General features: G+C 40.7%; 3 protein-coding genes across 4 annotated transcripts in view; 2 read left to right on the top strand and 1 right to left on the bottom strand.

The window, feature by feature from the left end:
* The window catches only part of GlyT (Glycine transporter), a 38,077-nt gene that overhangs the window by 691 nt on the left and 9,667 nt on the right, over positions 1-27,719 (bottom strand). For both annotated transcript variants that reach the window (XM_089261456.1, XM_018103101.3), the window contains 8 exons: positions 11,337-11,634; positions 10,324-10,768; positions 9,983-10,261; positions 1,602-1,755; positions 1,229-1,496; positions 1,063-1,166; positions 464-830; positions 187-396 (listed from right to left, as the gene is read on the bottom strand). In XM_089261456.1, coding sequence (XP_089117582.1) covers positions 187-396; positions 464-830; positions 1,063-1,166; positions 1,229-1,496; positions 1,602-1,755; positions 9,983-10,261; positions 10,324-10,768; positions 11,337-11,426 — 1,917 coding nt within the window. In that variant the 5' untranslated portion in view covers positions 11,427-11,634. The remainder of the gene's footprint in view (positions 1-186; positions 397-463; positions 831-1,062; positions 1,167-1,228; positions 1,497-1,601; positions 1,756-9,982; positions 10,262-10,323; positions 10,769-11,336; positions 11,635-27,719) is intronic.
* On the top strand, positions 21,400-22,118 carry LOC108652904 (uncharacterized). The gene is made up of 2 exons (XM_030387269.2): positions 21,400-21,777; positions 21,835-22,118. Exons 1-2 carry the CDS (start codon positions 21,573-21,575, stop codon positions 22,065-22,067), a joined length of 438 nt encoding a protein of 145 aa, XP_030243129.2. The 5' UTR covers positions 21,400-21,572; the 3' UTR covers positions 22,068-22,118.
* Positions 23,827-27,387, top strand: BoYb (Brother of Yb). Its single transcript, XM_018104491.3, has 2 exons — positions 23,827-25,299; positions 25,349-27,387. The coding sequence occupies exons 1-2, from the start codon at positions 24,012-24,014 to the stop codon at positions 27,283-27,285; spliced, it is 3,225 nt and encodes a 1,074-aa protein (XP_017959980.1). The 5' UTR covers positions 23,827-24,011; the 3' UTR covers positions 27,286-27,387.

Below are 27,719 nucleotides of genomic sequence, written 5' to 3'. Positions count from 1 at the left end.
TAAATCAAGCTTAATGATTGGTGAAGGCTAATGATATTGAATCGAATTAAGAAATACGTTTGTATGTCCGTTTGTATATAAATACAGAGGTATTTAAGCTAAGCAGATCACCTTTAGCCGCATAAAACTTGTTCAACATAATTTAAATGCAGTCTTTGACGAGAGGTTTTGAATCAACTAGCTTACCAAAAGAGTTGCTGGCGTTATATAGCGCCACATAAAGCCCCAGAAAAAGTTCCATAGGCGCGATCGCTTGCCAATCATACCCTGGATGTCGTTGAGGAATCGCTGTGACCCATAGATCCAGGCGATGAGCCAGCACTCCAAGATTGCTATAAGCAGCACAGACCAGTTGGCGGCGTATTTGTCCATCAGCTGCAGCCAGTACATGCCGCTCTACGGAAAATTACGCGTGGCTTAACGGTTATAAAAGGGGATATTGGAAATATGCAGATATGCTCACGTTGGTGGTAAAGCCGAGTCCGCCCGTGTAACCAAATATGGCCACAAAGAGTACAACCCATGTTTTGTATTGTCGCAGATTTGGAAATTTGTCCAAAATGGCAGTAGTTACGGTTTCCATTAAAGCAAACTGCGAGTCCAGGCCAAGAGTGAGCAGCATGACAAAGAACAGCACAGACCAAACAGGTGAGATGGGCAGACGTGTGACCACCTCCGGATACACAATGAATGCTAAGCCGGCCCCCTGATCCACAACCTTTTTCACCTCCACGTCCAGTTCGTGTGCGAGAAATCCAATTATGGAGAATATGACTAGACCCGCAAAGAAGGAGGTGGCTATGTTGCAAAAGGCAACAATGAGGGCATCCCTGGAAGATAAGCAAATTTATTTCATTTAAAGTATATACATATGTATGTCATATACTTTAAGCCCCATCTGTAAAAAAATCTTTCGCAACATTTGTACACATTTTTTACCTAGATTAGGTGCAAATGATTTTAGAAAATACAAAATTTTAGACTATCGTTCAAACGTATACAATTGTGCCTGAGTTTATACGGTCTTTTGGGATATATAGCATAGGACCACATGAAACATACTTGTAGCAGTTATTGGAGAATTTGTTGTATGAGGAGAGGGTGATGAGGCCACCCCACGCAGGGCTCAAAGCAAAAAATATCTGCACCGCGGCATCGCCCCATACCTGTAAAAGATTATATAATTTCAATATTATGGTACAGGCATTGATTGGGTAGGATGATTCACTTGAGCGTTGGCCAGTTGCTTCCAATCGGGAGTCAGATAAAATAAAATGCCCGTACTAGCGCCCGGTAGGGTAACGCCGCGAAAGAAGAGTATGACCAGGACCACATACGGAAAGAGCGCTGTAAAGTACACGACCTTGCCGGAGGACTGGACACCCTTGCACAGGCACAGAAAGACAATGGCCCAGGCGATGAGCAGGCAGGCGGCCAAAGAGATTTTAATGCTGCCCGTTTCCTCGATGCCAGCCGACAGGCCCAGCACAAAATTGCTGAAAAGACGGGAGAGATTGAAGGAGATGAGAGCACAGTAAATGGGAGTAATCTTTATTTAAGGCTGAGGACTTATATGCTATTGAGGGGCAATGGTCACTCACTTGAAGTACTCCTCTGCTGGAGGACGCTTGAGGGCGTGCAGCGCTAGGCCTGTAATATTGTTCGCCTCTGCGTAGGTAGAATTGTAGCACTGCCGGAGATAGTAGGTGCCGTTAATCGCATCACACTGATCGGCCGCCACGTAGGAGAAGCAATCTGTAAGGCCAATCAACTAGTTAGCAATTGAGGAAATCGTGCTCTTGCACGATGCAAACAAAAACAAAAGCAACCAAAAAAGGAATTTGAAACAACAAGGACTCGAGTCCTTGCTCTGCTGAGCTATTCAAGCTGACAGTCTGTCACTTAATTATGCATAAAGGGGCAGCAAATTTTTAAATATTTATGAACTATTTTCCGGAACAGCAAGAGGCTGGTGAAAAGCCAGGGAAATAGCAGCGCTGAAAAGAACTCGAGTGTGTGCGAAAGTACAACAGAAAAGGACGAGCCGGACAACTTTTGTGCGGCTTCATAATTAAAAGGACAAAGTAGCAAATCAGTGGAAAACATGAAAAGGGTAGACTGTTATTGTTTTTGCGTCTGCTGCTGTTGTTGCCAGCGAGCAAACAAAGAGCAGAATTTGAGAAGCTGCCGGTGTATGACGGCATAAAACACCCTGCAAAAAAACTAATAGCGACGAAAATTCTGGTCTCCAGACAAACTGATTGAAAAAATTTGAGATGTTATAGGGCCTCCCGGGTATAATGACGAACCCTTGATTCTAATCGGATTCTAGTATATTTAGTATAGGGGAGTATATACTTATCGAGATAAAGTGGTGCACTACTTTTTAAGATACTATATATGTACATATACTATATTTGATCATCTGATTATCATAAAAAACATATCTCAAGTTTGGAAGTACACTTCAAGTTTTCTTACGGATTATGTACCCCAATCTGAACAATATCAGGCGCTCTTTACGACTTTATGAAACCTTGTAGCTGTTCCTTGTATTAAACATATCTATCACAAACGAGGGGTTTCGTTTTATTTATTTAATAAATCATCCATCTTTAAAATTGAGCAAGGCTAAGCATTTGAGATACCCTTGAATGAACTACATCGAAACGGCAGATTGATAATAATTTCACATATCAACAGTCGAGCACAGCCGCCTTACCCCTTTGTTGATGCAGGGTATTTAAGAAGGGTTAAATGGTCTAAAGGGTTTGTCAGCCCCTATGACAGCGGGAGCAACGAGTTTCAGTTGTTGACCCAGGCCTGATTAAATTTGAAGAGCACGCTCTATGGAGTTGAGGCGAGGGCAAATCGATGCTGGATATTGACGAAAGGGCATAAAGCTCAATAGAAACGCTGACTAAGTTGATTGCGAACAAGGCCATTTGTACTTTTATTATTTAGAGTAATAGGAAAATCCAGTGAATTTTAAGTAAATATTATATGAGCGGATCAAAGAACAAAGAAAAGAACAAAGAACTCGCCGAGTTATAAAACAAACTTGAAGCGCCTTATAAAGCACTTTTTGCGCACATAATGTTCGAAAATAGGAGTTGGATAAAGAACGCGATGTAAATGACTTTGGCACACCTCGCGTCAGCAATTTGTGGCCGCGCCAATGTCAGCAGCTGATTATGAGTTTTGAGTTGTGACGCGCCACGTCTGCCACACAGGGCGTATGAGTTGGTACAAAAATACAAAAAAAGAGGCGAAACAGTGTGTAAGCTGCATATGCATGGATGTAGGTGTATTGTTCGGTGAGTGTGTGTGCGTGGTTGTGCGAAATGCCAAAGTTTTTTTGGGTCTTTCAGTTGACTAACGAGGCAAGCGGTTGACCGCAAAAATTACTAACTGACTGCTGACTGCCGACTCCTGCTGCCCACTGCTGACTGCTGTGGCCGTTCGCTTGCCAATTCGACAGTTTGTGTGTTTGCTGCGGAAATGAAATGCGGCAGCAACTGCTCAGTCAAGGTGCATGCCACATGCCCCACTGCAGCAAGCCAGTGCAATGGCTGGCTAATAGACCTTGCTGACACTGAGGCATGTCGAAAGCAATCTGATTTCCATTTAGAACTCCCAATTGCTATTTTTAGCCCCCTTCTGTTTGTTAATAACATTTTATTTTAATATGACTTTCACTGGGCGGGCACTGCAGCTAGCTGGCTAGCTAGCACCTGCTGGCAATCTGGCATGCAATTAATCTGCACATTCGCCATGCAGCTCACGTAGCTGCCAATAAGTTGAGCTAACGGTACATTTCAGCAAATGGTACAGTCGCCACTCTCGACAGCTGCTGCTAGCTGGGCGGGGTAAAAGGAGCAGAAGTTGGATAACTTGATTATGTTTCAAATCAGCAGCCGTGTGTTTCAGCATGTGATTACGATCGACATTTCACGTTTGATTACTGGCAAATTGTAACCCTTTTCAAAGCATAATCGCATTTAGAGTGAAGCAAATGTGATTAGAAGAAACAGGGCGCCTCGATTTACAACCAGCAACCAGCCTGTGTACTAATGTACAAAAATCTATGTTCCGACTTGGCTCGATGACTACTTAAGATTCTTTGATACATCTCGCAGTCCAAATATAACCCGATTATCGTATTATATTTACATTTTCGTTTTCCATTATGTGTCAATAAAATAGAATTGAAAATCAACAAGAAAGAAAGCTCTAGTCGAGACTGCTCGACTACGAGATCCCCTGAACCCTACAAGCAACTGACATTTCAATAATAATTAGCAAACACACACGCACACACACACGCATACAAACAAACACACGCACACACATACACATACAAACAAACACACGCATACACACACACTCACATATACAGGCGATTGCGCTTTGGTTGCGCTGCACTGTTGGCAATATAATGAGAACTTATTTGTTGAATAATTTAATTTCTAGACGTACGATCGTAATGAAACTTTCAGAACGTAATCATAATGTTAAAATGTATGTGTATACCGAAGCACAAGTCTCTAGTATTTGATTTACGACTTTTACACAGATGAGGGTGAGGGGTGGATTTAGGGGTGGGGGTAAATTTTAACAAAAATTGTATGACATGCTTCTTAATATATATTTTCAATTTGGAGACTCTAGCTTGTAAGGTGTAGGAGATATAATATTTTTAGTGATCTTCGATAAGGTTTTTTATCGATAAAAAGTATCGGAATGAGTTATCGTTTTTTAGTGATAAACTCGATCTGCGCGTGATATATACGGACATTGAAAAAAAAGTCGAAGTCTCTAGCTCTTATATCTTCTGAAATCGACGCGTTCAAACATACGGACAGACGGACGGACGGACGGACAGACAGACAGACGGACAGGGCTAAATCGACTCAGCTCGTCGCCCTGATCAAGAATATATATACTTTGTGGGGTCTGCCACGCCTCCTTCTGCCTGTTACATACATTTTAACAAAACCATTATACCCGGATTTCCCATTTTCAATGGGTTCAGGGTATAAAAAGATGGAGCAAAATAGCATTTTAACTTAAGTATTCAAAGTTTCTATATTTCCTATCAAGATATTTCGAAATAAGATAGATTTCTTTCTTCAAACAGATTATGCTACTGATTTCGACCTGTTGTGCAGCATGTCAGAGCTTCAGTAGTTTGCAGCACCTTTTTTTTCTGTTCAATATTTTCTTTGTTCAATATTTTCTATATTAACATATGATTTCCAGAAATATTTTGCAAAAATCGGCGAAGGCATCTGAGTTTGTGTTGAAGAAAATTCTAAATATTTCCATTTCTTAGTAAAATTGTTCGTTCCAAGAATCGAATGTACCATTTTGCTACCTAATTTGAGCTTAAATTTAGAAAATATTTCAGTGCATCTACATTAAAATTAATCAAAGAGTCTGACAACGGGCCGGGACCAGCTCAATCAGCGTTGATTCAATTGCCCCCCATTACGCTTACGCCACATAGGCCACGCTCTAGAAAGCTGTTGGCGTGCGGCATTTAAGCCAAGGCTAAACATATGGTCCCTTTTATATATACATACATATATATATATACTTACATATATACACATTTGCACAAATGTAGGCTTGTGTATCGCTTTTTAGAGCATATTCATCATCTAATCAATCAGCATCAAAATGAAAATCAAACGCTTCACAGCTAGAAAATTGAACAGAATTTCTTGTGGTTCTTGCGGGCGCAGCAGTTGCGTTTATTTTCTTTTTCATTTCCTATTTATTTTATATTACTTTATTTTCTTCTTTCGGTGTGTGGGTGGCTTCAAAGTGTTTACACGCCGTTTAATTTGCCTGTCTGCCTTTATTTGTTATGCAATTAATTTTATTACAAACATACGCACACACACACACTGAAACAGAGAGATAGGAAAGACAGAGACGGGGGAGGGGGGGGGGGGGGGGGGAGTGATGGATAACCTGATAGGACTCGCAGATACAAATCATATAAAAGTTTATGTGAATGCGGCAGCAGGCTAAAACTGTCTGCCTTTCAATTTGACCAACTCGAGCGTGTCAACCCAGCCAACTGGGCCTGTGTGTGTGGCATCTTGGCATCTTACATTTGATTACAAACATACACACGCACACGCACATGATAAGATTGTTATATAAGCCTCTCCCCAGTCGCCCAGCTGAGGAAATTGCCATAAAATTCTGTGACCTTTAAGTTTGATGTCAGCCTTCAACTGTATTTTTTTGTTTTTTTGTTTTTTGTTCAATAAAAGTTTTAACTTACTAACTAGCTGTTGTTGTTGGTCCATGCGTCAGGCACATGTTAGTTATGTCCATAACATTCACATTGATTAGCTCAACAACCTTACGGCCCCAATTAGAAGTTATAAAAACATTAGCAACAAAATAAACTATAATCACGAGTTAATGGCATACTGAACTTGCTTATAGCGGATAATCACAACAGTTGCTTTACTGTATGTCTTAAATAAATAAATAAATTTAGAGCTATTCCTTATTGTGAAGTCATACTTGGAGTAATCACTCAATGAGTTGACCATTTCGTAATAATTAACTATTGACAGCAGGACACTATCCGATATTCCATAGCAATTAATAGATACAAGGTCTATTAAAAAATCATTGGAACGTTAATATAATAAAGTTAATATAATAAATATTCAATAATATCAACATGGGAACGGCGTGAGAATGCTGCAGGTGCTTGTTAAGGTAATCCAATTAGCGCAAAACAAAAGGTTAGTTCAAACTGATAAAAAGATTATTTAGTAATAATGTAAAGCAAAGTTTCAGATTTGGCTCTCTCTCTCTCTCTTTCCTTCTTTCATTGTATTCATCTTTAAGTTTTTCTCTCTATGACTTCTTTGTATTAGTTTCCTGTAATATTTTGCTCATATTTATTATTAAATAATGTCGGCAATAAAACCGGAACATCTACTGTGTACCTTCACTGCATGAGCTGAGTGAATCGAAAAGAAAGATTTCGCTCAGCAAAATATTGACTGGGAAAGTGTTTGAGTTGTTGTTATTGTGTGCTGTTTGTGTTTGTCTGGAGGGTCACAAGCAAACAGAGGCTGGCACTAAGAGTGCGAGATATTCAATCAATGAACAAACAAGTTAAACATATTTTAATCATGAGGCTTAAAGTAAGCATTTATCATCTAAAATTCGACGAGACGAGCAACAAGAAACGAGAATTGAGCACAAGGACAGGGACTAGGATGCGAATGCGAATGCGAATGTGAAGGCGAAGACGAAGATACAGACGAGGCCAAAGCCACTGGCGAGACGAGGTGAAAGTGTCAATAAATGAAATCCTAAAGAAATTGCTTGTCTGCCATCTGAGATTGTGGCTGAGTTACATTGTGTGTGTGTGTGTGTGTGTGTGTGTGTTTGTGTTTGTGTGTGTGCTAAAGAGCTTAAAAAAAGCATAAGCACAAGGCTGCGAATCGGCATGCAGTCGCAGAGGCAGCCGCAGCCGCAGCCACAGCCGTCGCCGCCGATTGAATGTCAAAAAGCGTTTAGACATAATTGTTGTCATCTTAAGTATTTCTATTTTCTAGCTCACTCCAGAGAAGAAGGAGACGAAGATGAGAACTAAAAACAAGCCCATCTAAGATATTCCAGGCGGAAAGATAATTGCACGCAATTCCATTATTAAGAATACAATGAGAAACCTATAACTAAAACCAATATGCTAAAAGGAATAAAAAGCAGTAGAACTGAAGATAATTCTAATCTATTTTAGTATGAAATTTATAGATCAGTGTCTTAGCGGGAGGGGTTTGGGGAAGTGTGGGGTATGTCACAAGGAAATCGGAAATTAGAATATTCTGATTAATCAAATTATGAAATTATGTATATTCGGCAATTCAGTAAGAATCACCCCCACCCTCAAAAACCGCGCTATGCCGCTTGTTTGGGCCTTGATTGTTGATTCTTATGTACGGATTATAGCTATGAGACGGTAAAGGGAGAGAACTAACTCGGAAGCAGGTTATTTGTAAATATCTCCAATTATATTCCTGCCATACTAGAGTTTCTCGACTCACCGACAGTCAATATACATACAGAATATTTTTTTTTTCTTTTATACAACTTGTGATGCTTTTCACTGCTCACAACGTGTTTACAATTCGATAAAACTATTTTAAGCCCACTTTTCGTACAGGGTATGCAAACGAGAGGAGCATGAAGTGGGCGAAGCTAACAATGAAATTGCGCATATCGATTTCTATTGCCGACCGACAAAACGGAAACGCCAGAGTACTTTTTTCTCCACTGTGGCTGCTGTTGCTGTTGCTGTTGTTGCTGGTGTTGCTGGTGTCTCTGCTTTAGGCCATGGCTTTGCATCAATGACGACCATATTAAATCATGTTGGCTCAAGCGGCAATGGGCGTGGGTGGCGCGTAGTGGCAGCTGCTGCCGAAGCTCATGCAAAAACTTTCAATGGCGTTAGCTGTTGTTGCTATGATTATTACTTGTACGGGCTGTACCCTCACTCAGTGCCACTTCAGTCTGTGAGTGTGTGTGTGTGTGTGTGTGTGTATTAGTGCTGCGTGCATGGGTGTGTATACATGTTTAAGTGCTACTGAGGCAGCCGCAATAAAATAAGCAAAGTTCGCAGCTTGAGTCGCGTAAAAAAGCAGCAAAACAAGCTGCGATTTGAAACATATTCATTTTGCAACGACTTCTAATACCCTATCAAGCTTATACAATATATATGCAGTAATTGCTAGCATGAAGAGAATTTACTGAAAATTAAATCTATTATATATTTCATATATCTGCAATATAGGAACATATTGCTTGTAGTTCTTCAAAGGCTACTGATTTCAATCCCTCGAGAATTTGGTATTCTGATCAAAATTAAACACTCAATAATTATATACCATAGCAGTAGCAGCTGCAGCCAGCCAAGAATGCTTAGCCATCATCTTTTTAATTCCGTTTGGGCCTCATTAATAGACCTTATGTACCTTGTAGTCCATGGCATTTTATTGTAGCACCTAATACTCTACTTTTTGCCACCTAGCTCGCACGTATAGCCTTGACTGCCTACTGTCACCTCTCCAATACTCGTTCAAGATTTACGTCCTTCGCGCTGCTGACAAAATTTTAAATTGTGTCTGTGAGTTTGCATTACAGCTCTATTGCTGTGTGTGTGTGTCTGTGTAAAGAAATCAAATGCACGCTTAGGCGCGCACATTATACGATGCCCTGCCACGCCCATGGCGGACATGCCTCCTGTTTTGTCAGACGTAAAGCAGCACCAAAACAATTGCCTACTTCAAGGCGTAGTGTTTTTTGTTTTTACCGTTGTTGTTTTTGCTGTTGCCTGTTTATTATTATCATTTTTAGGAGCAAAAGAAAGGAAAAACTTATTTTTATTGTTTACGTGTGCGTCGATTGCGAAAGTATGGAAGCCTAGCTGGTAAATTCAGCAGCGTAGCACTAGCATTTGCTGTCGAACGTACAAATTTATGATGGGAGAAGAATTATTGTTATCGAAGAATTATTATTGGATACGGCCGATCATCAATTAACTTGAACATGCACTATTATCTGAATTCAGCGCAAACTACTCAACAACTATAGTTCTTAGAGATGTGTGACTTTATATAGCTGCTATCAAATAATACTCAATTCGCGATCAATTCGGATGTATTGTGATGTATTAATCAAATCAAATTATGAAGTAAAATAATAATAAGTGACTTATTAGCTACGTATATCAAATATGCCGGACAATCATCATCAGCTTAAATGGCCTTTGCGGTTTAGGCATTACGACCACGTTTGCCTCAGTGTGGGCAAGCCAAAGCTTTGAGCTGCATAAAGTTTTACTTTTGACAGCTTGCAGTTTGCTTAATTTATTGCCAACAAATATTGCTTGCTTTGACCACAGCTCTGGCAGCTTCAGCTCAATTTAAGTTTGTTTACTCACGCTGCGTGCTCCACTCTGGCTCGCAGTTCTGCCAGGGCAGTTGGGTGCGAAACGAGGCGAACATGTAGAATATGGTCCAGGCGATGATCAAATTGTAGTACAGCATGACAATGGCCGACACGATGACCATGCCAGTGCCCAGTCCACGGAACAGCGGGCAGAAGCGGCGATAGATGGCCACCGGACCCAGAGCAGCGTATTGGCCAAACGACAGCTCCATGAACATGAGTGGCAGACCCGCTATGATGAGCATTATTGTAAAGGGTATTAAAAACGCACCTGCAAGCGAAATTGGATTAGCACTGGACATTGTAGCAACGACAAATATGCGGAGCACCCACCGCCGCCATTGTTGTAGCACAGATAGGGAAAGCGCCAGACATTGCCAAGGCCTACGGAGTAGCCCAGCAGCGACAGCAGAAAGTCAAAGCGTCCCGTCCAGTTGCCGCGTTCCGGATCGCCCGTCTCAACGGCCACCGCGTCAGCGTCCAAGGTGACCAGCGCCGTGCCGGAGGCGCAGCCAGCAATGCTTATGGCAGTGGGCGTGGTGGTCAACTGAGGCGCTGCCACATGCTTGACCGGCGGCGTGGCTATCATTGCATTGGCATTTCCAGGACACACCACACTGGCACCGCCAGCTGCTGCTGCACCCGCTCCAGCTCCTCCAACGACTCCTGCTGCTGTTGTTGTTGCTGTTGCCGCCGGAGCTTTGCTGCTGGGAGGCAATTTGCTTGGATTGCCTCGCTCCACATTGAATTCACAGCTCGTGAAACGATCTTCATTTTGCTGCAAAGAATTCAATGTTGGTCCCGTTAGTCAACCTTCTATAACTGCGACTTGACAAACAAATACTATATAATTACCTAAATACAATACTACTATACCTTATTCTAATATCGTTCTTTGAAAAACAGTATTGTATCTTGTATCTTGAATCTTGAATCTTGTATCTTGTATCTTGTATCTTGTATCATGTATCTTGTATCTTGTATCTTGTATCTTGTATCTTGTATCTTGTATCTTGTATCTTGTATCTTGTATCTATATACTCGGGAGGTAGAAGCTTTAAATTTCGATAGGTTAAATTACTGATAATCTCCTCTATTGATTCCCTAAATGATATTGTTACGCCTCTTTAGGGGCGTGTTACATCAAAAAATACGCTCATTTTTTGAGCATAAACATCCAACTGCAGCTAGGATACCGTTAGCTTGTTCTATGAGTTGGCCAAAAATGAAGTGTCTACACCCAGTAGAGGCGCGGCAGATCGAGAAAAACTGAATTTTTACAATATTAGAGCAAGTCGGTAACGTCCGACCGCAACATTCTTACTTGTTTCAGTTTGGGTAATTACCTCCCATAGATCCACGTCCAGCTTGGTGCTTGATTCCTTATTCGACTTGAGGCTTTTCGTTTTAGATTTTTTCTTTGACTTCTTATCCATGCTGGGGCTCAGTTGTTGATGGTAATTGCATGCTATTCTCTGACTTTGGCACTCTCTGCCTCTCTATGTGCAGCTTTTCGGATTTCGTATAGTGTGATTTATGTCACTCGCTTCATTAATTCAAGTTTTCGTAACAGATTGCACTGGATTGCATGGCCAAGTTGTTTTGCTGTTGATGGGCAGAGCCTTTAGGACATGTTTTGTGGCCCTGCAATCAAACAGGGAGAGACAGAACTTTGTTAACGATGGAGAATTGTAGCCAAGTAAGAATTATGTGAGCGATATTTATGTCTCCATAAATGCAATTGAAATGCAATCGAGAATGTCAAGTGCAATTCGCGTGAGAGTATTACAAAGCATTCACTAATTGCGTTTTAAAGTTGCCCACTCAATTTGCGTTAAGTAATTAAATAAAGCATGTTAATTAACTCGCATAAATAGCGAAATGTTTCGACTATTGCTACCGCATTTTGCTTTTGCTTTTCCATTTCCCGACTGTTCGGGTGTGAAAAATGTTGGCACAAAAGCTGAATCGATTCCATTCCATTCGATTTTGCACTTTGACTGACATTGAAAAACACCAGGGTGCAAAATATAATAGCGCAAAAACTTTCGCATTGACATTCAAAAAGGAAAAAGGAATGTATATATGTATGTATGTTCATACTATATTAATAAATACATATATTGTTATATGTAGGGCTCAAATTAACTCAATTGATTGTTGTGTGCGGCCAGAGGGACTGCGGTGGAGGCACACAGCGGTAACAAGGGCATCAGCTATATGGATGTGCTTACATATTGCGAAGGTTTTACCTTTCGGCTCTCAGTTCGTTAACAAAAGATTTTGCTCAAGGAAATATAACAACAACCACAACATAAGGATAGAATGAAACACAAGTTGAACCTTGATGCAGATTATGTATGCAAAATGAAACATGGCAAATGGAATTGATAGATTTTGGTTTTTACAGGGGCAATGGAAACGGGGCCCGACCCACTCAATCTGAAATTCAATATGCCGTATGCCTTGTCAACTTATCACATTTATTGTCAGTGCATAAAATCAATTTCTTAATATTAACTTGATCAAATGGGATTTTCGGCTTTCAGAACGAAGAAGTTAACTTCTTTAGAGCTAGATAATTAAGATTGGTTTTAAGCTTGGGTCGTTGTTTGCCAGACTTTATACATATATTTAGGATAGGAAGATACATATTTATGTTTAAGTTTTTTTGATTATACACATTAACGTGGAAGTGAAATGAGTATATTGGTTTTGTGAATGTCCGTATGTGCGTATGAACGCAATTTTTCTCAGCGCCATGGAAGCTAGAGACTGCAGTTTCTTCCTAAAATTTTCCCGATCCACCCACTAGTGGTCGTGGCAAACTGGATAATGCATATATTCCCGATGTACCAAAAATAATATTAGTTGAAGCGCTAGAAAGCTGAAATTTGTAATCTGTAATCGTAATCGTCCAAAGTCCTTCTAAGAACATGTCAAAAAGTATGTGTCTATGCCCATTTGGGGCATGTATAATTGGGAAAAACTGAATTTTGTACAGTATTAGAGATAGAAACTAAAAACGCAGCTACTGTTAGCATCCCATATGACTTTACATAAAAGAAACTAAATCAATATTTCGAATTCTAGTCTTTCGTTTCATTTCCATAGTGAAAAGAGATTTAGCTAAGATAGTTTGAAAGAGCTCTCAAAGCATTTCGCTTTTAGCAAATTTGGCTGTATCATTTTGAGATTAATGAGTGCTTGAGACAATGACGCGTTGTCAATGACACTTTACGTTGTCGTGCACATGAGGTGACACACACACATAGACTCAGCTTTGTATATTTGTGTTGGCCATAATATTATCTGTAACGATGTGATTTGCACGATGCAACCCTCAGCGTTTAGGTCTTGGTCACGTTTTTATGCGCCATTTCAGCCTTTGGCTTACATTTGCCTGTTGTATGTGTGCGAGTGTGTGTGGCAATCTGTAGACAACTTTGATAATTAGGCAACCAAAAGAGCATATGTATGTATATGTGTGTCGCTATGCATGTTTTTGTATGATTGCTATAAATGAATAGCTTGGAATAATAACTGTTGTATACAGTGGCTAAGTCTTAAGGAGTGGGTGCTTCATCACCTGGGTCGATGAGGTTAGCTTGAAAGAAAGAAAGAGGGAGAGAGAAAGCCGCAAATATATATATAGGGAAAGCTAAATTGAGAGAGACATAGAGGGACGAGATAAATAGAGAGAGACGGAGACCAAAACATATAAAGGGAGAGATAAGGAGAGCAAGAGACAACCAGAGAAGAAGGCAGATAGGGAGAGAGAAAGAGAGAGAGAGAGAGAGAGAGAGAGAAAGAGAGAGAGAGACAGAGAGAGAGAGAGAGAAAGAGAGAGAGAGACAGAGAGAGAGAGAGAGAGGAAGAGATAAATCTCGATAGTCTAATAGAAATTGGAGAGAGAGAGAGAGAGAGAGAGAGGAGGAAATATATGAGATAAATCGAGATACGAGAGACATACAATAACAGAGACACGCATAGAGATGCAAATATGCAGGGAGAGAGAGAGAAATAATAAAGGAGAGCGGAAGAGGATAATAGTTTTGTAAAATGTCCAGTTTTATTAGTTACAATAATTCTAATGCCCGATTTAAATGAGATTATATATGAAGTATACTAATTTTAGTTTTTATTTGTGGAATATCGCTACCATGAATTGCACACTCTAGGATTATTTTCATTCATGTTTAGTATTGTTTTTTGATACCTCGTCTAATTCTGTTCTTTCATTTTGGTAATTTATCTACTGCAGTCTAGCTTAATGCGATAACAATAAAGTATTTATTCCTATTGTTGTTTTTGCCTCAGCCGAAAATTCGGTTTGTTATTTTGTTCCGTTAGATTGTTCGAGTTGTGAAACAGAACTTTTTGGCATTTAGGCTTATACTGGTTTTTAACCACATTGCAGCTGTATCTGTGTTTGTTCCAGTTTCTTTTATTTTTGCCGCCACTATTCGCGGTCTGCTGGGAGTGCGCCGCATCCTAGTGCTGGTTCGCATCCAAGCTCTGCTCCTGGCTGTGGGTCTGAGCCGGGGGCGGCGGCTATGGCTGTGGCAGCGGCTGCGGCTTTTGTGCTGTGGCATTCGCTCAGCAAATAGTTTTTAATGATTCCAATGCTTGTGGCCAGTTAACGAATATACACACAGCCACATAGCTCAGCCTTGGACTCGACACACACACACACACACACACACACACACACACATACACAGTAACAACTATAACAATCGTTTGGCTTTGTGCAAATTGTGCGGCAACAGCGTCGACGTCGAATCGGTGTCGACATTTGTTGCAAATAGTTTAAATGGCTAGTGGGCAAACGGATGCGGGCTGGTAGGGTCAGGGTGAGCCAAGGGGGTTAAGGAGGCGCCACGATTTGGCGAGTTGAGGGGTTTCGGCATTAGGGAATCTATTAAGTTGTTAACAGGCAGTTAAAATAGCATAAAGAGTTCACAACGGCGCGGAATTTAAATCATATTTTATTGATTTACTTGCAGGACAATAGAGAATACTGAAAAACGTGATCTGCAAAGTTTATAATACCCTGAACCCATTGAAAATGGGAAATCAGGGTATAATGGTTTTCTTGAAATATATGTAACAGGCAGAAGGAGGCGTGGCAAAGTATATACATATATTCTTCATCAGGACGACGAGCTGAGTCGTTATAGCCCTGTCCATCTGTCCGTCCGTCTGTATGAGTGCGTCGATCTCAGAAGATACAAAAGCTAGAGAGCTGAAATTTGGCATGCATACCCGTGTATACCGTACGAGTTGGCTTTATTTTTCGATTAATTATGCGATAACTTTTTATCGAAATTAATCGAAAAATGGATTTCGTTTTTTGAGCTTCATCGGAAAACTATTAGACGTGGAGACTTCAGATTTTCTGTGTATATACATATGATAAATACAAGCATTTAGATTTTGGATACCACGCCCCCTTCGCCCCAAATTTTAAATACTCGAGATTTAATCGGGTTTCGTCTATTGCAGAGCAGGTTTTTGGAAGTTGTCTTTCAATTCGCTTTTTAAGTGTGGGGAAACTGCAAGGACGACTGAAAAAATTCGATAAAAACGCGTTTCTTGTAACACGAAGCTTGTTTACTCCATATTTGCGATTCAGTATTAATTTGATTTGAGATATTATCTTGGAACTGATTTGCTGTATATTTTAGGCTAATGGCTTCGCTGCCTGAAATGCAATTTTTGTGAAAAATAAAGTGCGACTAAGTCAACGAGCGTTGCGACCTGATATATGGAGGCTTAAAGAAAAGAGGCTTGAATTCAATGAATGGCTTGAAATTAAGAATATTCAAAATCAAAATAGCTATAATAAGTAGACCGTTGAATAATAATTGTCTGCATTTTGGCATTACCGAGGCTAAGCACTTGAAGGCGACTCCGTTATCCCAGCTCGCAGACAACAATCACTCATAACAGCAACATTCTAAGGCCCTTTCATTGCATTGTAGTCAAACATAAATAGCAAAACACAAGCGAATTCACGCACAATTTATAAAGTTGATAAACGACAGCGATGCCAGATGTTTGCCAGAAAGAGGAAGATAGCAAGAGAGCGAGGGAGAGTGAGAGCGTGAGAACGAGTTGCCCACAAAAGTTGCTGGAAACTTCTTTAAGTGCTGAATCATGCCGCATATACCATATAATTAATGTGCAGGATACACACACACACACGGATATCAATGTATGTGTGTGTGTGCGTGCTCGTTAAACACCCCAAAGTAGCAATTAACCGTTACGTATACGCCAATCTTTATCGCAGCGTAAAACGCCATCTGAGGCTGGGCTTTCGCTCGCCTTTGTTTTTATACCCTGAACCCATTGAAAATGGGAAATCAGGGTATAATGTTTTTGTGTAAAAGTATGTAACAGGCAGAAGGAATCATCGCAGACCCCACAAAGTATATATATTCTTGATCAGCACGATGAGCTGAGTCGATATAGCCCTGTCCGTCTGTCCGTCCGTCCGTCCGTCCGTCTGTCCGTATGAACGCCGAGATCTCAGAAGATATAAAAGCTAGAGAGCTGAAATTTTGTGTGCATACTCGTGTATACCATACGCAGTACGAGTTTGCTTTATTTTTTCGATAACTCATCCGATAACTTTTTATCGAGAATAATCGAAAAATTGATTTTGTTTTTTGAGCCTCATCGGAGTACTATTAGATGTAGAGACTTCAGATTTACCGTGTATATATATATGATGAATACAAACATTTTGTAATCAACAGATTTTGGATACCACGCCCCCTTCGCCCCCAATTTGTAAAAAACGTATTTCAAGTACTAGAGACTTGTGCTTTGGAATGTACACACATTTTGACCATATAATTACGCCCTGAAAGTTTCATTAAGTTCGTATGTTTACAAAAGAAGTTATTCACCAAGTAAATTCTCATACTATTGTCCACACTGCAGCGCAGCCCAAGCGCAGTCGCTGCTTACTGCGCAGTTAGCAGAGCGCGGGCGCGTGAGGGTGGATGCATGTAAATGTATGTGTGCGTGCATAAAAGAAGTGCAGAATGATGAGAATATCAGCTTGGAGGGTTCAGGGTATCTCCTAGTCGAGCAGTCTCGACTAGAGTCTTCTTACTTGTTTTTCTCTCTTCTCTTTTCGTGCTCTTTTTTAGGTGCTTTGGCTGCTCGTTTCGTTTTGTTTGGTCAATTCGAGTGTGAAAATGTACTCGAGCGCTTTTCATTATTGTTGTTGCTGTTGTATTCGTTGTTGCTGTTGTTCCTGTTGCCGTTGCTTACACACAAGCGCACAGCCATTGACCTTGGGCTGTGATGTGCAAGCGCATGGAACGAAACGCAGTGCCCAGCTTCAGGGTCGACTTCAGCTGGCGCGGCGTTGCACTACAGGCGTCTTTTTTTTTCATTTATTTATATTTATATTTATATTTTACATATATTATTTATTTTATTTTGTTTGTTTGCTATTATGCCTTCATCTACCTTTGCTCGCAGCTCCAATTTCCGCTTTGCTAAATTTTGCATATCCTTGGCATGCAAATAGGCGGCAGTATTTTAGATACGGCAGTTGGCGTACTAAATCGGGGTAAGATTACTAGAAATCCTCTCTTTAGGTTCGATATATAAATACCCTTCAAAAATGATATGATCAAATCATTTTTCATTGAATTCGATAAATCCCTTTTGCATTATAGTACGGCTTAGCAATTTTGCTTGCAGGAAACAAATATTTACCGGATTTGGAAGGCTATATGTAATGCATATACACGGGAATTGCCTACTCTAAAGAGCTTCTAAAGACTTTTCTCTGTAGCGACAGAGTAACAAACTAGAGTCGATTGAGCATTTTTCAGCTGCACAATAAGCAACTCTAGTTAGTTGTTCTAGTTTACCAGCCACAGTCTGCGAGGATACAGATTCAATTTGATATCAAATATCAAAAATAATTATGCACTTATTCAAATTCATTCTATTCAAGAATTTTCATTTCAAAATATGAAAAAATGTTATTTAATATAGCTTTTAATGTTGTTCAAGTGTTTGCATTTCAGAGCATTTTGAGCTGCTTGTAAAAGTTTAGCCTCTTCGTTCCACCATTCAAGCGAAAGAGAAACAGAGAGAGAGAGAGAGAGACAGGGAGAGGGAGTCAATGGGAAAGATTTGAGGGGTTTTCATGAACAAGTCAAAACTGTTAAATAAAAATATTATTATAAAAATATTATCAACATCAACATCATGATGATTGCAAACGCTTGTCGCCTTCATTGATGTTGTTGTTGCGGTTGCTGTTGCTGTTGTGGCACAATTCTCGGCAATTTTTAAGTGGCCATCTGACTGAGTGAGCGATGGACCGCTGTGCTGCGGGCAGTGCTGAGGGCAGGCCCAAGCACTTGAAGCTCTTGAACTTGATCCTGTGAAGGCTGCATACAATCAGCAAATAAGGACAACAGCCTCGACCTTTTTGTGCGAGCCATTCTCGTGCATGTGGCATGGGCCTTAGCGATGCAATGAAAAATCAGCACGTCAAGCAAACGGTCGACTGTTTTTGCTTTTTCTCTCATCTGCCTCCATTATTTTTTGTACAGCTGCAGCTAACTCAAGGAGCAAAAGAATGAACAAAAATTGAGAATGAAGTGAGGTTGTATCGATTATTGAGAATGCCTAGAGAAATCATCTACAACGTATGCAAATTAGTTTCCATTCGAGTTCCAGCTACAAATTTTTTTCTAATTTACCTGTCTGCTGTAAATGGGGCGTGGCCTGGGGCGGGGCAGAGATGTTGCTTGACAAATAAATTTCACGAATTGCTGCATTTTCTTTTCTTCATTTCCTTCGCCGTAACCTTATCCTTTTGCTGTTGCTTTTTATGCGCAGCGTTTGCTATTTTTCATACTCTTCTATGGGAGCTATCTCCGCTGACACTTATTTTGTCAAGGAGCAAAAGTGGATGAAGATAACTAGGACTCTAGCGTATGCGATTCTAAGGCTAACAGTCGTGATATAAGCTTGCAAGTATGTCAGCAATGCTAATTAACGAAGTTCCTAGAATATATAATATGCACTTTTAAAGCTTTTATTCCGTATAATACAGTAAACTTACATTTTCCAAATAAAAATCGAATTATTTTGCATTTCCGGCACATTTGCAATATAATCAGATATTGAGACGAACAAATGTATTTGTTACGGATGATTATATATTATATACCTTTTATGTATATTTTATATTACAGTACCTTTTTTACGCGCTGCACCGTTTAGATGCGTATAATTTTAGAATTTGAATACTTTTAAAAGTTGAATTAATTAAGAAATAAATTAATTATTATTACTTCCTTCAAAGTCTTCCCAATTTCAATCAGTGCACCCATCCATCCCATCCAAGTGTATTTAAGTTTCGTCAAAAAACCATTGGCCGCCTCTTGTTTTTCACTCTCAGCTTGACTTCATAAAATATTCATAGGACTGTGGCAAGATGCCAGAGATGTCCTTGTCCGCCGGGTTAGTCCTCGTCGTTGTGGGTAATCGCAAATTCAGCGCTAAATCTCAATCAAAATGCGCGTAAAGTGGCATTTCACTTGATTTTTATGAATTCGAAATGCGTCATTTTTGTTGATTGAATGCTTAAAAAGAGCAGAAGATATTACTTAAGCTTACAAGTTAACCATGATTTCGCGCAGAGTTCCTTAAGCGTTGCGAGCTCACTAAAAGCTTAATAAATGGGCAAATTGCTTTATTTTCAGGCTTTTAAGATCTCTAAGATTATATTTGCCGTGTGCATTATATTAAATTGAAATATGTATATCGGATGAAGACGGTGAAGAATATAATGTAACTTGGAAATTTCCAAAAATTAAAAGTTACATTAAAAAAAATTTACTTCTGTTAATGAGTTCGCAGGAATTCAAAATTTCACAATTTATCGATAGAGGTTAGGCTAGGGTCGATGTTGAAGTATCGAAGAAGCTCTGCCACTGCTTAGAAATTTAAAATTGGAATACATACATCTAACCCTTATATATATTGTATTTACAGCGAAAGGATTGTTGCTGGTATTTGCATATTAACTCATCAGGGCTCCCATCCGAAAAATGGGGTAACAGAAATTGCATTTCCATTTAATCCGCTCGATTTGTCACCCGTTTTTAATGGCGCCGACTGAAAAGTTTCAAACGCCTTGGCTGGAGAACCCAGAATGAATGCATTCGCATTTCATTTGAATTTCAAAAGCTAAAGGCAGGAAAATATGAAAAAAGGACTGAAAAAAGTCCGTGTGAAAAATAATAAAAATAAGGAGAAAGAAGTGCTAACTTTATGCGGTATTTCCTAAGTGAATTAATGTTTTTGTCAAAAACTTTTTGAGCTGTTTTTGTTATTACTTTTGTTTTTTGTTATTTGTTATTATTTTGTCCTTGCGCATAAATTTCACACAGCTCTAGTGTGTATGTGTGCGTGGCTGTGTGTGTGTGCATATGTTTTTTTTAGAGCTTAAAATTTGCAATTTAAATGTAATTTCTCAACTGTTTATTTGGTTTATGACGAGTGCGTTCACGTTGATTTAACAGCCAGCGACAGGGTAAATGGGCGTGGCACGTGCCTCTTATTTTTTTAAAGGTGACAGCATGATGAATGATGACCAGTAGCTTCAAAGTACTACAAAACTAAAGTTTCCAATTGAAGATAAAGATTTTGTAAGCAGAGTAAAGCTTTCGCTTGCTCTATGCCGTGTGGTTCTCAAACTCGAGCTGTGCGCGGGCTCAGACACGTTCTATTATAATAACATTATACCAAAGACTTTCATACAAATCAACATTGGAACACGGCCTGGCGCCTAAAAGGCATCCCACAATCCATCGATACAAACGAGAAATTTTCCATTTGTTTGCGCGAAAATATTTTGCAAACATTGGCACGTTTTATGGTATAATAACAGCAAAATACACACGCACACACATACTTATGTACGCGTATATATGTATGTGTATTGATATACGCAAGAAATTGGCAATTCAAACAAAAGAACAACAGAGCTGCCTGGCAATTCATGGCATCCAACTTGGCACGCGGCAACCATTTTCGCTCTTTAAATTGTTTGAATTGTATTCGTCTCTGTTAATTGAGCTGCCATGATTTGTAGTGTGAATGGCTTTAGCACAGGCTCTTGTGGCTTCTCTTTCACTAGGTTCAATCGAAATTTGTCTGCATTTGGTTTTATTTATATTCAAGTAGTAAATCTCTCTCTTGGTCAAAGAAAAGTCAACCCAATTCAAATTACCTTATGTCTAAATAAATCATTAATAAATGTTGTCTACATTTATTCCAATACTATACATGTTTAATCAGTCTCAACATCTAGCACTCAGAGTTGCTATCGTTTCATAAATTGCAATTTTATTGAGAATAGTTGCTTTCAGTTGTCTTTATCGAATGCCTGCGATGTCGCTACGGCTTGCACAACTGTTTTGTGTTTTGTTTTTTTCTTTTTCGGGATCCGTACGACTTCGGTGGATAGCCTCAAGTAGCAGAAGGGCAGTTGCAGTGGAGCTGCGGCAAGACTTTTAGTCATTAACGAAATGGATTTGGGTGAGCGCACACGATGCATTTCCATTACGTGGGCATTATTAATCATAGTTTGTCAAACGATGTGCGAGTCGGTCTGTGTGAGCGAGAGTCCGAGCCAGAACTTTGCGACCGTTCTAACTGCTGTCTACCACAGCCATCGTATGCTCTTCCTAACCGGCCTGGCCACATTGGCATTGACTCTTCTTGGCTGCCTGGGTAGGTCGGTGCGTAGCTGCTTCACACTTGGAGTACTAACCGTTGACCCCTTCACAGGTTGCCTTGTCTGTACCTGCTGTCGCCTGGCAAGACGAAGAGCTGAGAGCCTGGACTCCTACGCTCCACGCACGCAGAGCATTGTTTGGCCCTCTATGCCCGCTGAGACGGCCCGTGTGCTCGAGTTGACCTTTTTGCACACTCCCAATGCCGTGGACTGCATCTGCCGCGGCTGCAGCAGGGCGCGGAAGGAGCGTTGCCTCGAGGACTGTCTGAATGGAACCGAGTGTTGAGTCAATGATTCTTGAATCTTTGGAATGTAGAGTTCTATTAGGTTTAACAAACAACAAAGCGCAGCATTTGCTTGTACATACTTTGCTTAAGGAATCATTCTTATAAATTTGTTATCTAACTAACAATCTACACAGTGTTAATTTTATATGACTGATCGAGGGATGGATGCTAAACCCTATATGTCAGTCCCTCCATTCCTGTCGTCATTTAGCTTTTATTTTGGCTTAATAAAACATAGACCATTTATCTTATTTTTCTTATGTCGGTCCAATAAATATCAACATGTGATGATTGGCAAGTAGCCACCTTTCCCTATTAGTAAATGACGAAAATTCATTTCAATGGCTTCAATGCAATGAGTTTTGTTATAATTTATATGTATGTATACGCTTCGTTTGTGGAAAATGAGAAATCAGACTATAATTGTTTTGTTAATGGGCATTGAATACATATATATATATATATATATGTCTTCGACTTTGATTCATGCCTCTCATAAGTTCTAAGTCTGATAAAGAATAAAAGTCGCGTTCTTTTTATTTAAAATAGGCCTTAAATTACCTATCATGATTTTTAAGCCCTATGAAAAACTTAAAAAGCGAAGTACAATATGAGATTGCAGTTTATAATATGTATGTATATTCATCAAATGATTAAAGAATAATTTCTGCAAATAAATATATTTCGATGGCGCTCAACGAATACCTAGTTAAAAGTTTATTAACTACTTGATTTATATCTATGTTTAAAATGTTTCATAATTAGAAAAATACGTTGTCCCGATGTATGTATGTACTTGCAATCTATGACAAATATTTAGATGAAAACAAATTGAGAAATATTTTCAGAAGTCACCTTACGTACCAGCACTTAACGTTATCTATGGGGTTTGACAGTCCAAATCCAAATGTTCGTACCTAAGTCAAACAGATTGCTCGCAGCTGTTTTTGTCCGTTTAATTGATCGAGCAAGACTTCATATTAGAGCCGTTGCGGATCGAAGCTTCAGTTTGTGAGCAAAAGGCAAAGAAACCACAATAGAGAAAATAATAAAGGCGTTAAAAGCAAGTCTGATGGAGTTATTGCTGTCGCTGTTGTTGCTCCTACTCGTAGCCTATCCTAAATTCTTGGAGGCCAACAACTTTACGGGCAAGTGGAAGTAGTTCGTCAATTTGAGGGATGTCTTATTGGAGTCAAATATTTCAGGCGATGACTGGTTTAATGGGACGCACTTGTTAGATGACGTTGATAATACGACTAAGTCAAATGAATATGCAATCATGAGGAACACTATGAAAGAAACTATTCATTATGTGCCGTTGGATCCATTGAGGAGAGTGGCTTTTGTGGCTCTCATGCTGCACATTTTGATCGTCGGTGGAGGTAAGATTCTTCAGTTGAAGATTGGCAGGCCATAAGTTAATATTACTGATCTGGCAACACTGGTAGGTCTTATCATCTATAGTGTCGTCTGTTGCAAATCACGCACGGATAGAAAACGATTGCTGGAGCTTAAGCGACGTCTACAGAGTCCACCCACATTGCAGCACATACCAAATTCACCGAATTGTCCCTGCCATGGCTGTCGGGTAGCGAGGCAAATTCTAAGCGGACTGATAGTACAGCAAATAATTAATGAGCGTGTCGAACGCTAGTGATCTAAATACATATAGGGTATATTAGAAAGGAATCACCTTGTAATGAATAAGCTGTCATTTTTAAAGTTGATGGAAGAGTTAAGTTGATTGCAAAAGTTTGTATAATACAATTGAAAATATATTTGATTAATTAATTACGCATTAAAAAATACCAAATGGTTGCAAAAATACCAACCGATTTCGATACTCAAGCCGTTGCTTTGTCCAATAAGTATTTATTGGCTTAAGCGCAGCCAACTTCACTAGTAGCATAAGAAAAACTATTGAGAGCATTTGCAGCTTGGATATGTGGTCGGCGAAGTGCTTAACAGACGACAACAATAATGACGATGATGAAAGTTTGTGCTATGATGAAAACAGGAGCTTTTCATTTGCGCAGCACTGTCGACCTCTGCTTGTTGCGAATTGCTCAGACTACGCCGTAGCCCACTCGAACAAGCGCCTGCAGCCTGCGCGCCATGTAAACGAGGTATCATTTTTGCCCCACATTCAAGGTGCGATGCGTCGCTTGCGATTGACGCAACTGCTGCGACTGCAAAGCTACGCCTGGCCACATCTCAACCAAGGCGCAGGCCATGGCGCTGTTATTGTGAGTGCACCGCGCAGTGGACGCACATTGAGTTATGTACTGCCGCTGTGTCAGGTGGTGAGCAACACCTTGACCGAGCATCGTTCTCGCGCGCGCTGGTGCTTGGAGGGCCCTATTGCATTGGTACTGGTCACCGATTTGGTTCGAGTGCAGCAAGTGAGTGCACTCTGCGCCGCAATGTTGCGCAAGTCGAGGAACGAGGAGTGGTTGACACTGGTGCTAACAGTGCCCTCCTCCTATACACCGGAGTTCTTTCAGCGGCTACTCAACGGCGTGGGATGCATGGTGGCCACGCCTGCTCAGTTCCTGTGGGTATGCGGGAACAGCTTAAAGTTACCCCATCTGCGATTTGTGGCTTACGATGATGCAGATTTGATGCAAGCTGAGCAATTGAAACAGGCCCATCAACAGCTGCTGTTATTGACCAATCCAGAACGACCACAGCTAGTTATTAGTTCGCAATCGTATAAGCCGCAGTTGCTTTCCAAGCTACGCGAGTTTAATTCCCAGCTCATGGTGCTCTTTGGTGATGTGCTGGAGGCGGCTATCTATGGCGGCACGCGTCTGCAAATCTCTCTTCAACAGCGAAAGGCAAAGTGTCAAGAGGTGTTGCGTGTACTGCGCGAGCGTCCGCCGCATTCGCATCGGACTGTCGTCAATTGCCAATCGGATTCGGACATACGTGAGCTGGTGGAGACGCTGGTGTCGCATGGCTATAATTGTTTGCCCTATTATCAAACGGCTGACTTAAAGGTGCGCGATCATGTGCATCGCTGGATGCAGGATAGTCGAGGCGAGCTGTTGCTTTGCACCGATCACTGCCCGGAGCTGGATGTGCGACACGCTCACACGCTGTTACATTATAGCTTGAGCGATAGCTGGAGTCTGTTTAAGCTGCGTCATCTGGCACTCGCGGACAATCTGAACAACCAATTGGCGGCCACAGACCTGAAGCAGCAAACAGGGCAACAGCAGTCTGAGCAAGGTAAGTGGACTGAATATAGTAGCTATATTGACTGAATTCCCATTTACAGATCGTTTACTTTCCCTGGTCTTGCTGGATGAGAGCAATAACAATCAGTTGCCGCGTCTGGTGGACTTCTTGCAAATGCATCAGGAAGTGGACAAACTTGTTGTCCAGCTGGCTCGCCGCATACGTATGAGGATAGAGCGCGCCAAGAGCAATGAGTCGGCTCTGTGCCAACTGATGCTCAGCTTTGGGGAATGTGTCGATACGCAATGCGAACAGCGCCATCAGCTGCTGATGCATGATCGTCTGCTGCCCCCGCAGATGCCTGCTCGTGGGGATGTCAAGTTGCAGCTAATACGTGTTTATACCCCTACGCATTATTGTGTCCGCCTCTTAGAGCATTTGCCACCCGGTGGCAGCTGGCAAGCGCTGTCTCGCAACGGAGCGTTGGAGCTGCAGCTACAGCTGCTACAATCGCAGGAGTGTGTGCGTGTCTGGCCACCTCTGGTCAACCAAATCTGTGTGTATCGCAATTCGAGTGGTTACGAACGCGTGCGGATATTGCGAGTGGACCCTATTGCGCAGTTGAATCTCTCGAGGAGTGATTTATCCGTGTCGGTGCAGGCATTGGACGTGGACACTCGACAGTTTACGACCACCAGCGGCAAGTTGTTCATATGCCCGGAACAATTACAAGATGAGCCGCCACTAGCTATAGATGTGCGCATTGTGGGCCTGGTGCCCTATACGGGCGAGCGCGATTGGCACGAAAGTGATGGCAAGCAATGTGAATCCTGGCTAAATTCCACGCCGAAACCCAGTTTCTTGCAGGCACGTATTCTGATGGTTCTGTCGCATACGGTCTTTGTCCACGACTTGGCAGTGACAAGCTATGCACCCAACCTGCAGTTGCATGTGCGAAGCCTCACCATTTGCCAGCAGTTGCTGCGCAAGCAATTGGCCAAGAAATGCAAAAAGGCCGAGGCGAAACTGTTGCAATTTCTAGAGAGGGACCCATGCCAAGCTCTGGATTTACCGGAAATGTCCGAGCTCCCGCGTCAAAAGCCAAATATGAAGACAGCAACTTTGCTCACAGGCAGAGCTGGCATCTTTGTCAAAATGGCGCTGCAGCTGGGCAAACAGAATAGATTGCGCCTGCTGCAAAAGCAACGGGAGGTGGAGGAGCAGCAACAACTGGATGACGTACAAACTACGAAGCAGGCAGAGCAGCAGCAACAATCGGAGGATAGCATAGAAGCATTGTGCAATTGCCTCATGAAATGCACAATGATGCAGCTGCAGCAGGATAATGAAGAGAATGACCTGCTAAAAAAAGATTGTATCGAGAACATGCCTGATGCATCGCGAAATAATATGACGAAGCTGGAACAGAAGCTGGAGGCACGGCCAGGCGCTACTAATAAATCAGCTTTTTCTACTGATTCTATTATCGACAAAATACAGCTGCAGCTACCGTCAAATGTAGTTCGACCCGAGGTCATTTACTATCAAACTGCTTGTACGCTGGAACTGCAAATTGCTCTTCCGGAAGATATGCTGCCTTATGAAGTTCAGCTGCACAATGTCTGCTGTATTGTTTTTTGGACACTGACGCCTGCAGTATATCCTACAATGCCCATTTATCAGTTTATTGTGAACACTCATTGCCATTTCGAGAACCTCAGGCATCGTATGCAGGGTCGCACTGTCTACGTGAGCGTACTAAAGGCTCTGGCAGTTCCATATCCGCTGGATTTTAGTTTCTATAAATTTATGAAGCCACATTACGAAAAGCTTCATCGAATGGAAAAGGAGCGCCGTCGTCGAATAAAGAGTTTTGAATCCTTTTTGCTTTGCAATGGTTATATCCCAAGCAGAGTTTTAAAACGTGCGAACAGCTCTGATGATTTGAGTAGTGATGATCAAGCGGATGATCCGGCTGTTTCTGGTAGAGAGCGCGTGGAGCGTGCTCGTGATGATTGCGAATTTATTTACAGTTAGAAGCTTAGATATTATATTTTGTCTTCCCCAGGAGAAGAACTGTACCGCACATGAATTTGACTCATTTATTATTGTTACTGTGGTCATAATATTATGATATTATTTGCCATAAAGTTATTGATATATTTCTTATAATAACTTAATAAAATATTTTTGAATATAAATAAGTTTAATTCATTATCATTCTAACCTTAATACAAATTATTTAAAAGGACTAAATTTTTTTATTCTTGATAATTGATTATTAAGAATTACATAAATAAAAAGCATAAAAAATAGAAAAAATAAGTTTGGTTAAAAATTTATATTTCTTTCTTGGTTGAGTTTTTGTTTCTTAGTGTATTAATTTTATAATTATTTTCTGTTTTTTTTTTTTTTTTTTTTTTTTTAATATTTAAAATGCCATTTATATTTATTTTATTTGTATTAATAAT

The sequence above is a fragment of the Drosophila navojoa genome, chromosome 5 (assembly GCF_054131105.1).
Source record: "Drosophila navojoa isolate 15081-1374.11 chromosome 5, UAZ_NAV_1.0, whole genome shotgun sequence".
Lineage (NCBI taxonomy): Eukaryota > Metazoa > Arthropoda > Insecta > Diptera > Drosophilidae > Drosophila > Drosophila navojoa.
Note: the sequence above shows the minus strand (reverse complement) of the source record. Positions and strands in the feature narration are given on the sequence as shown.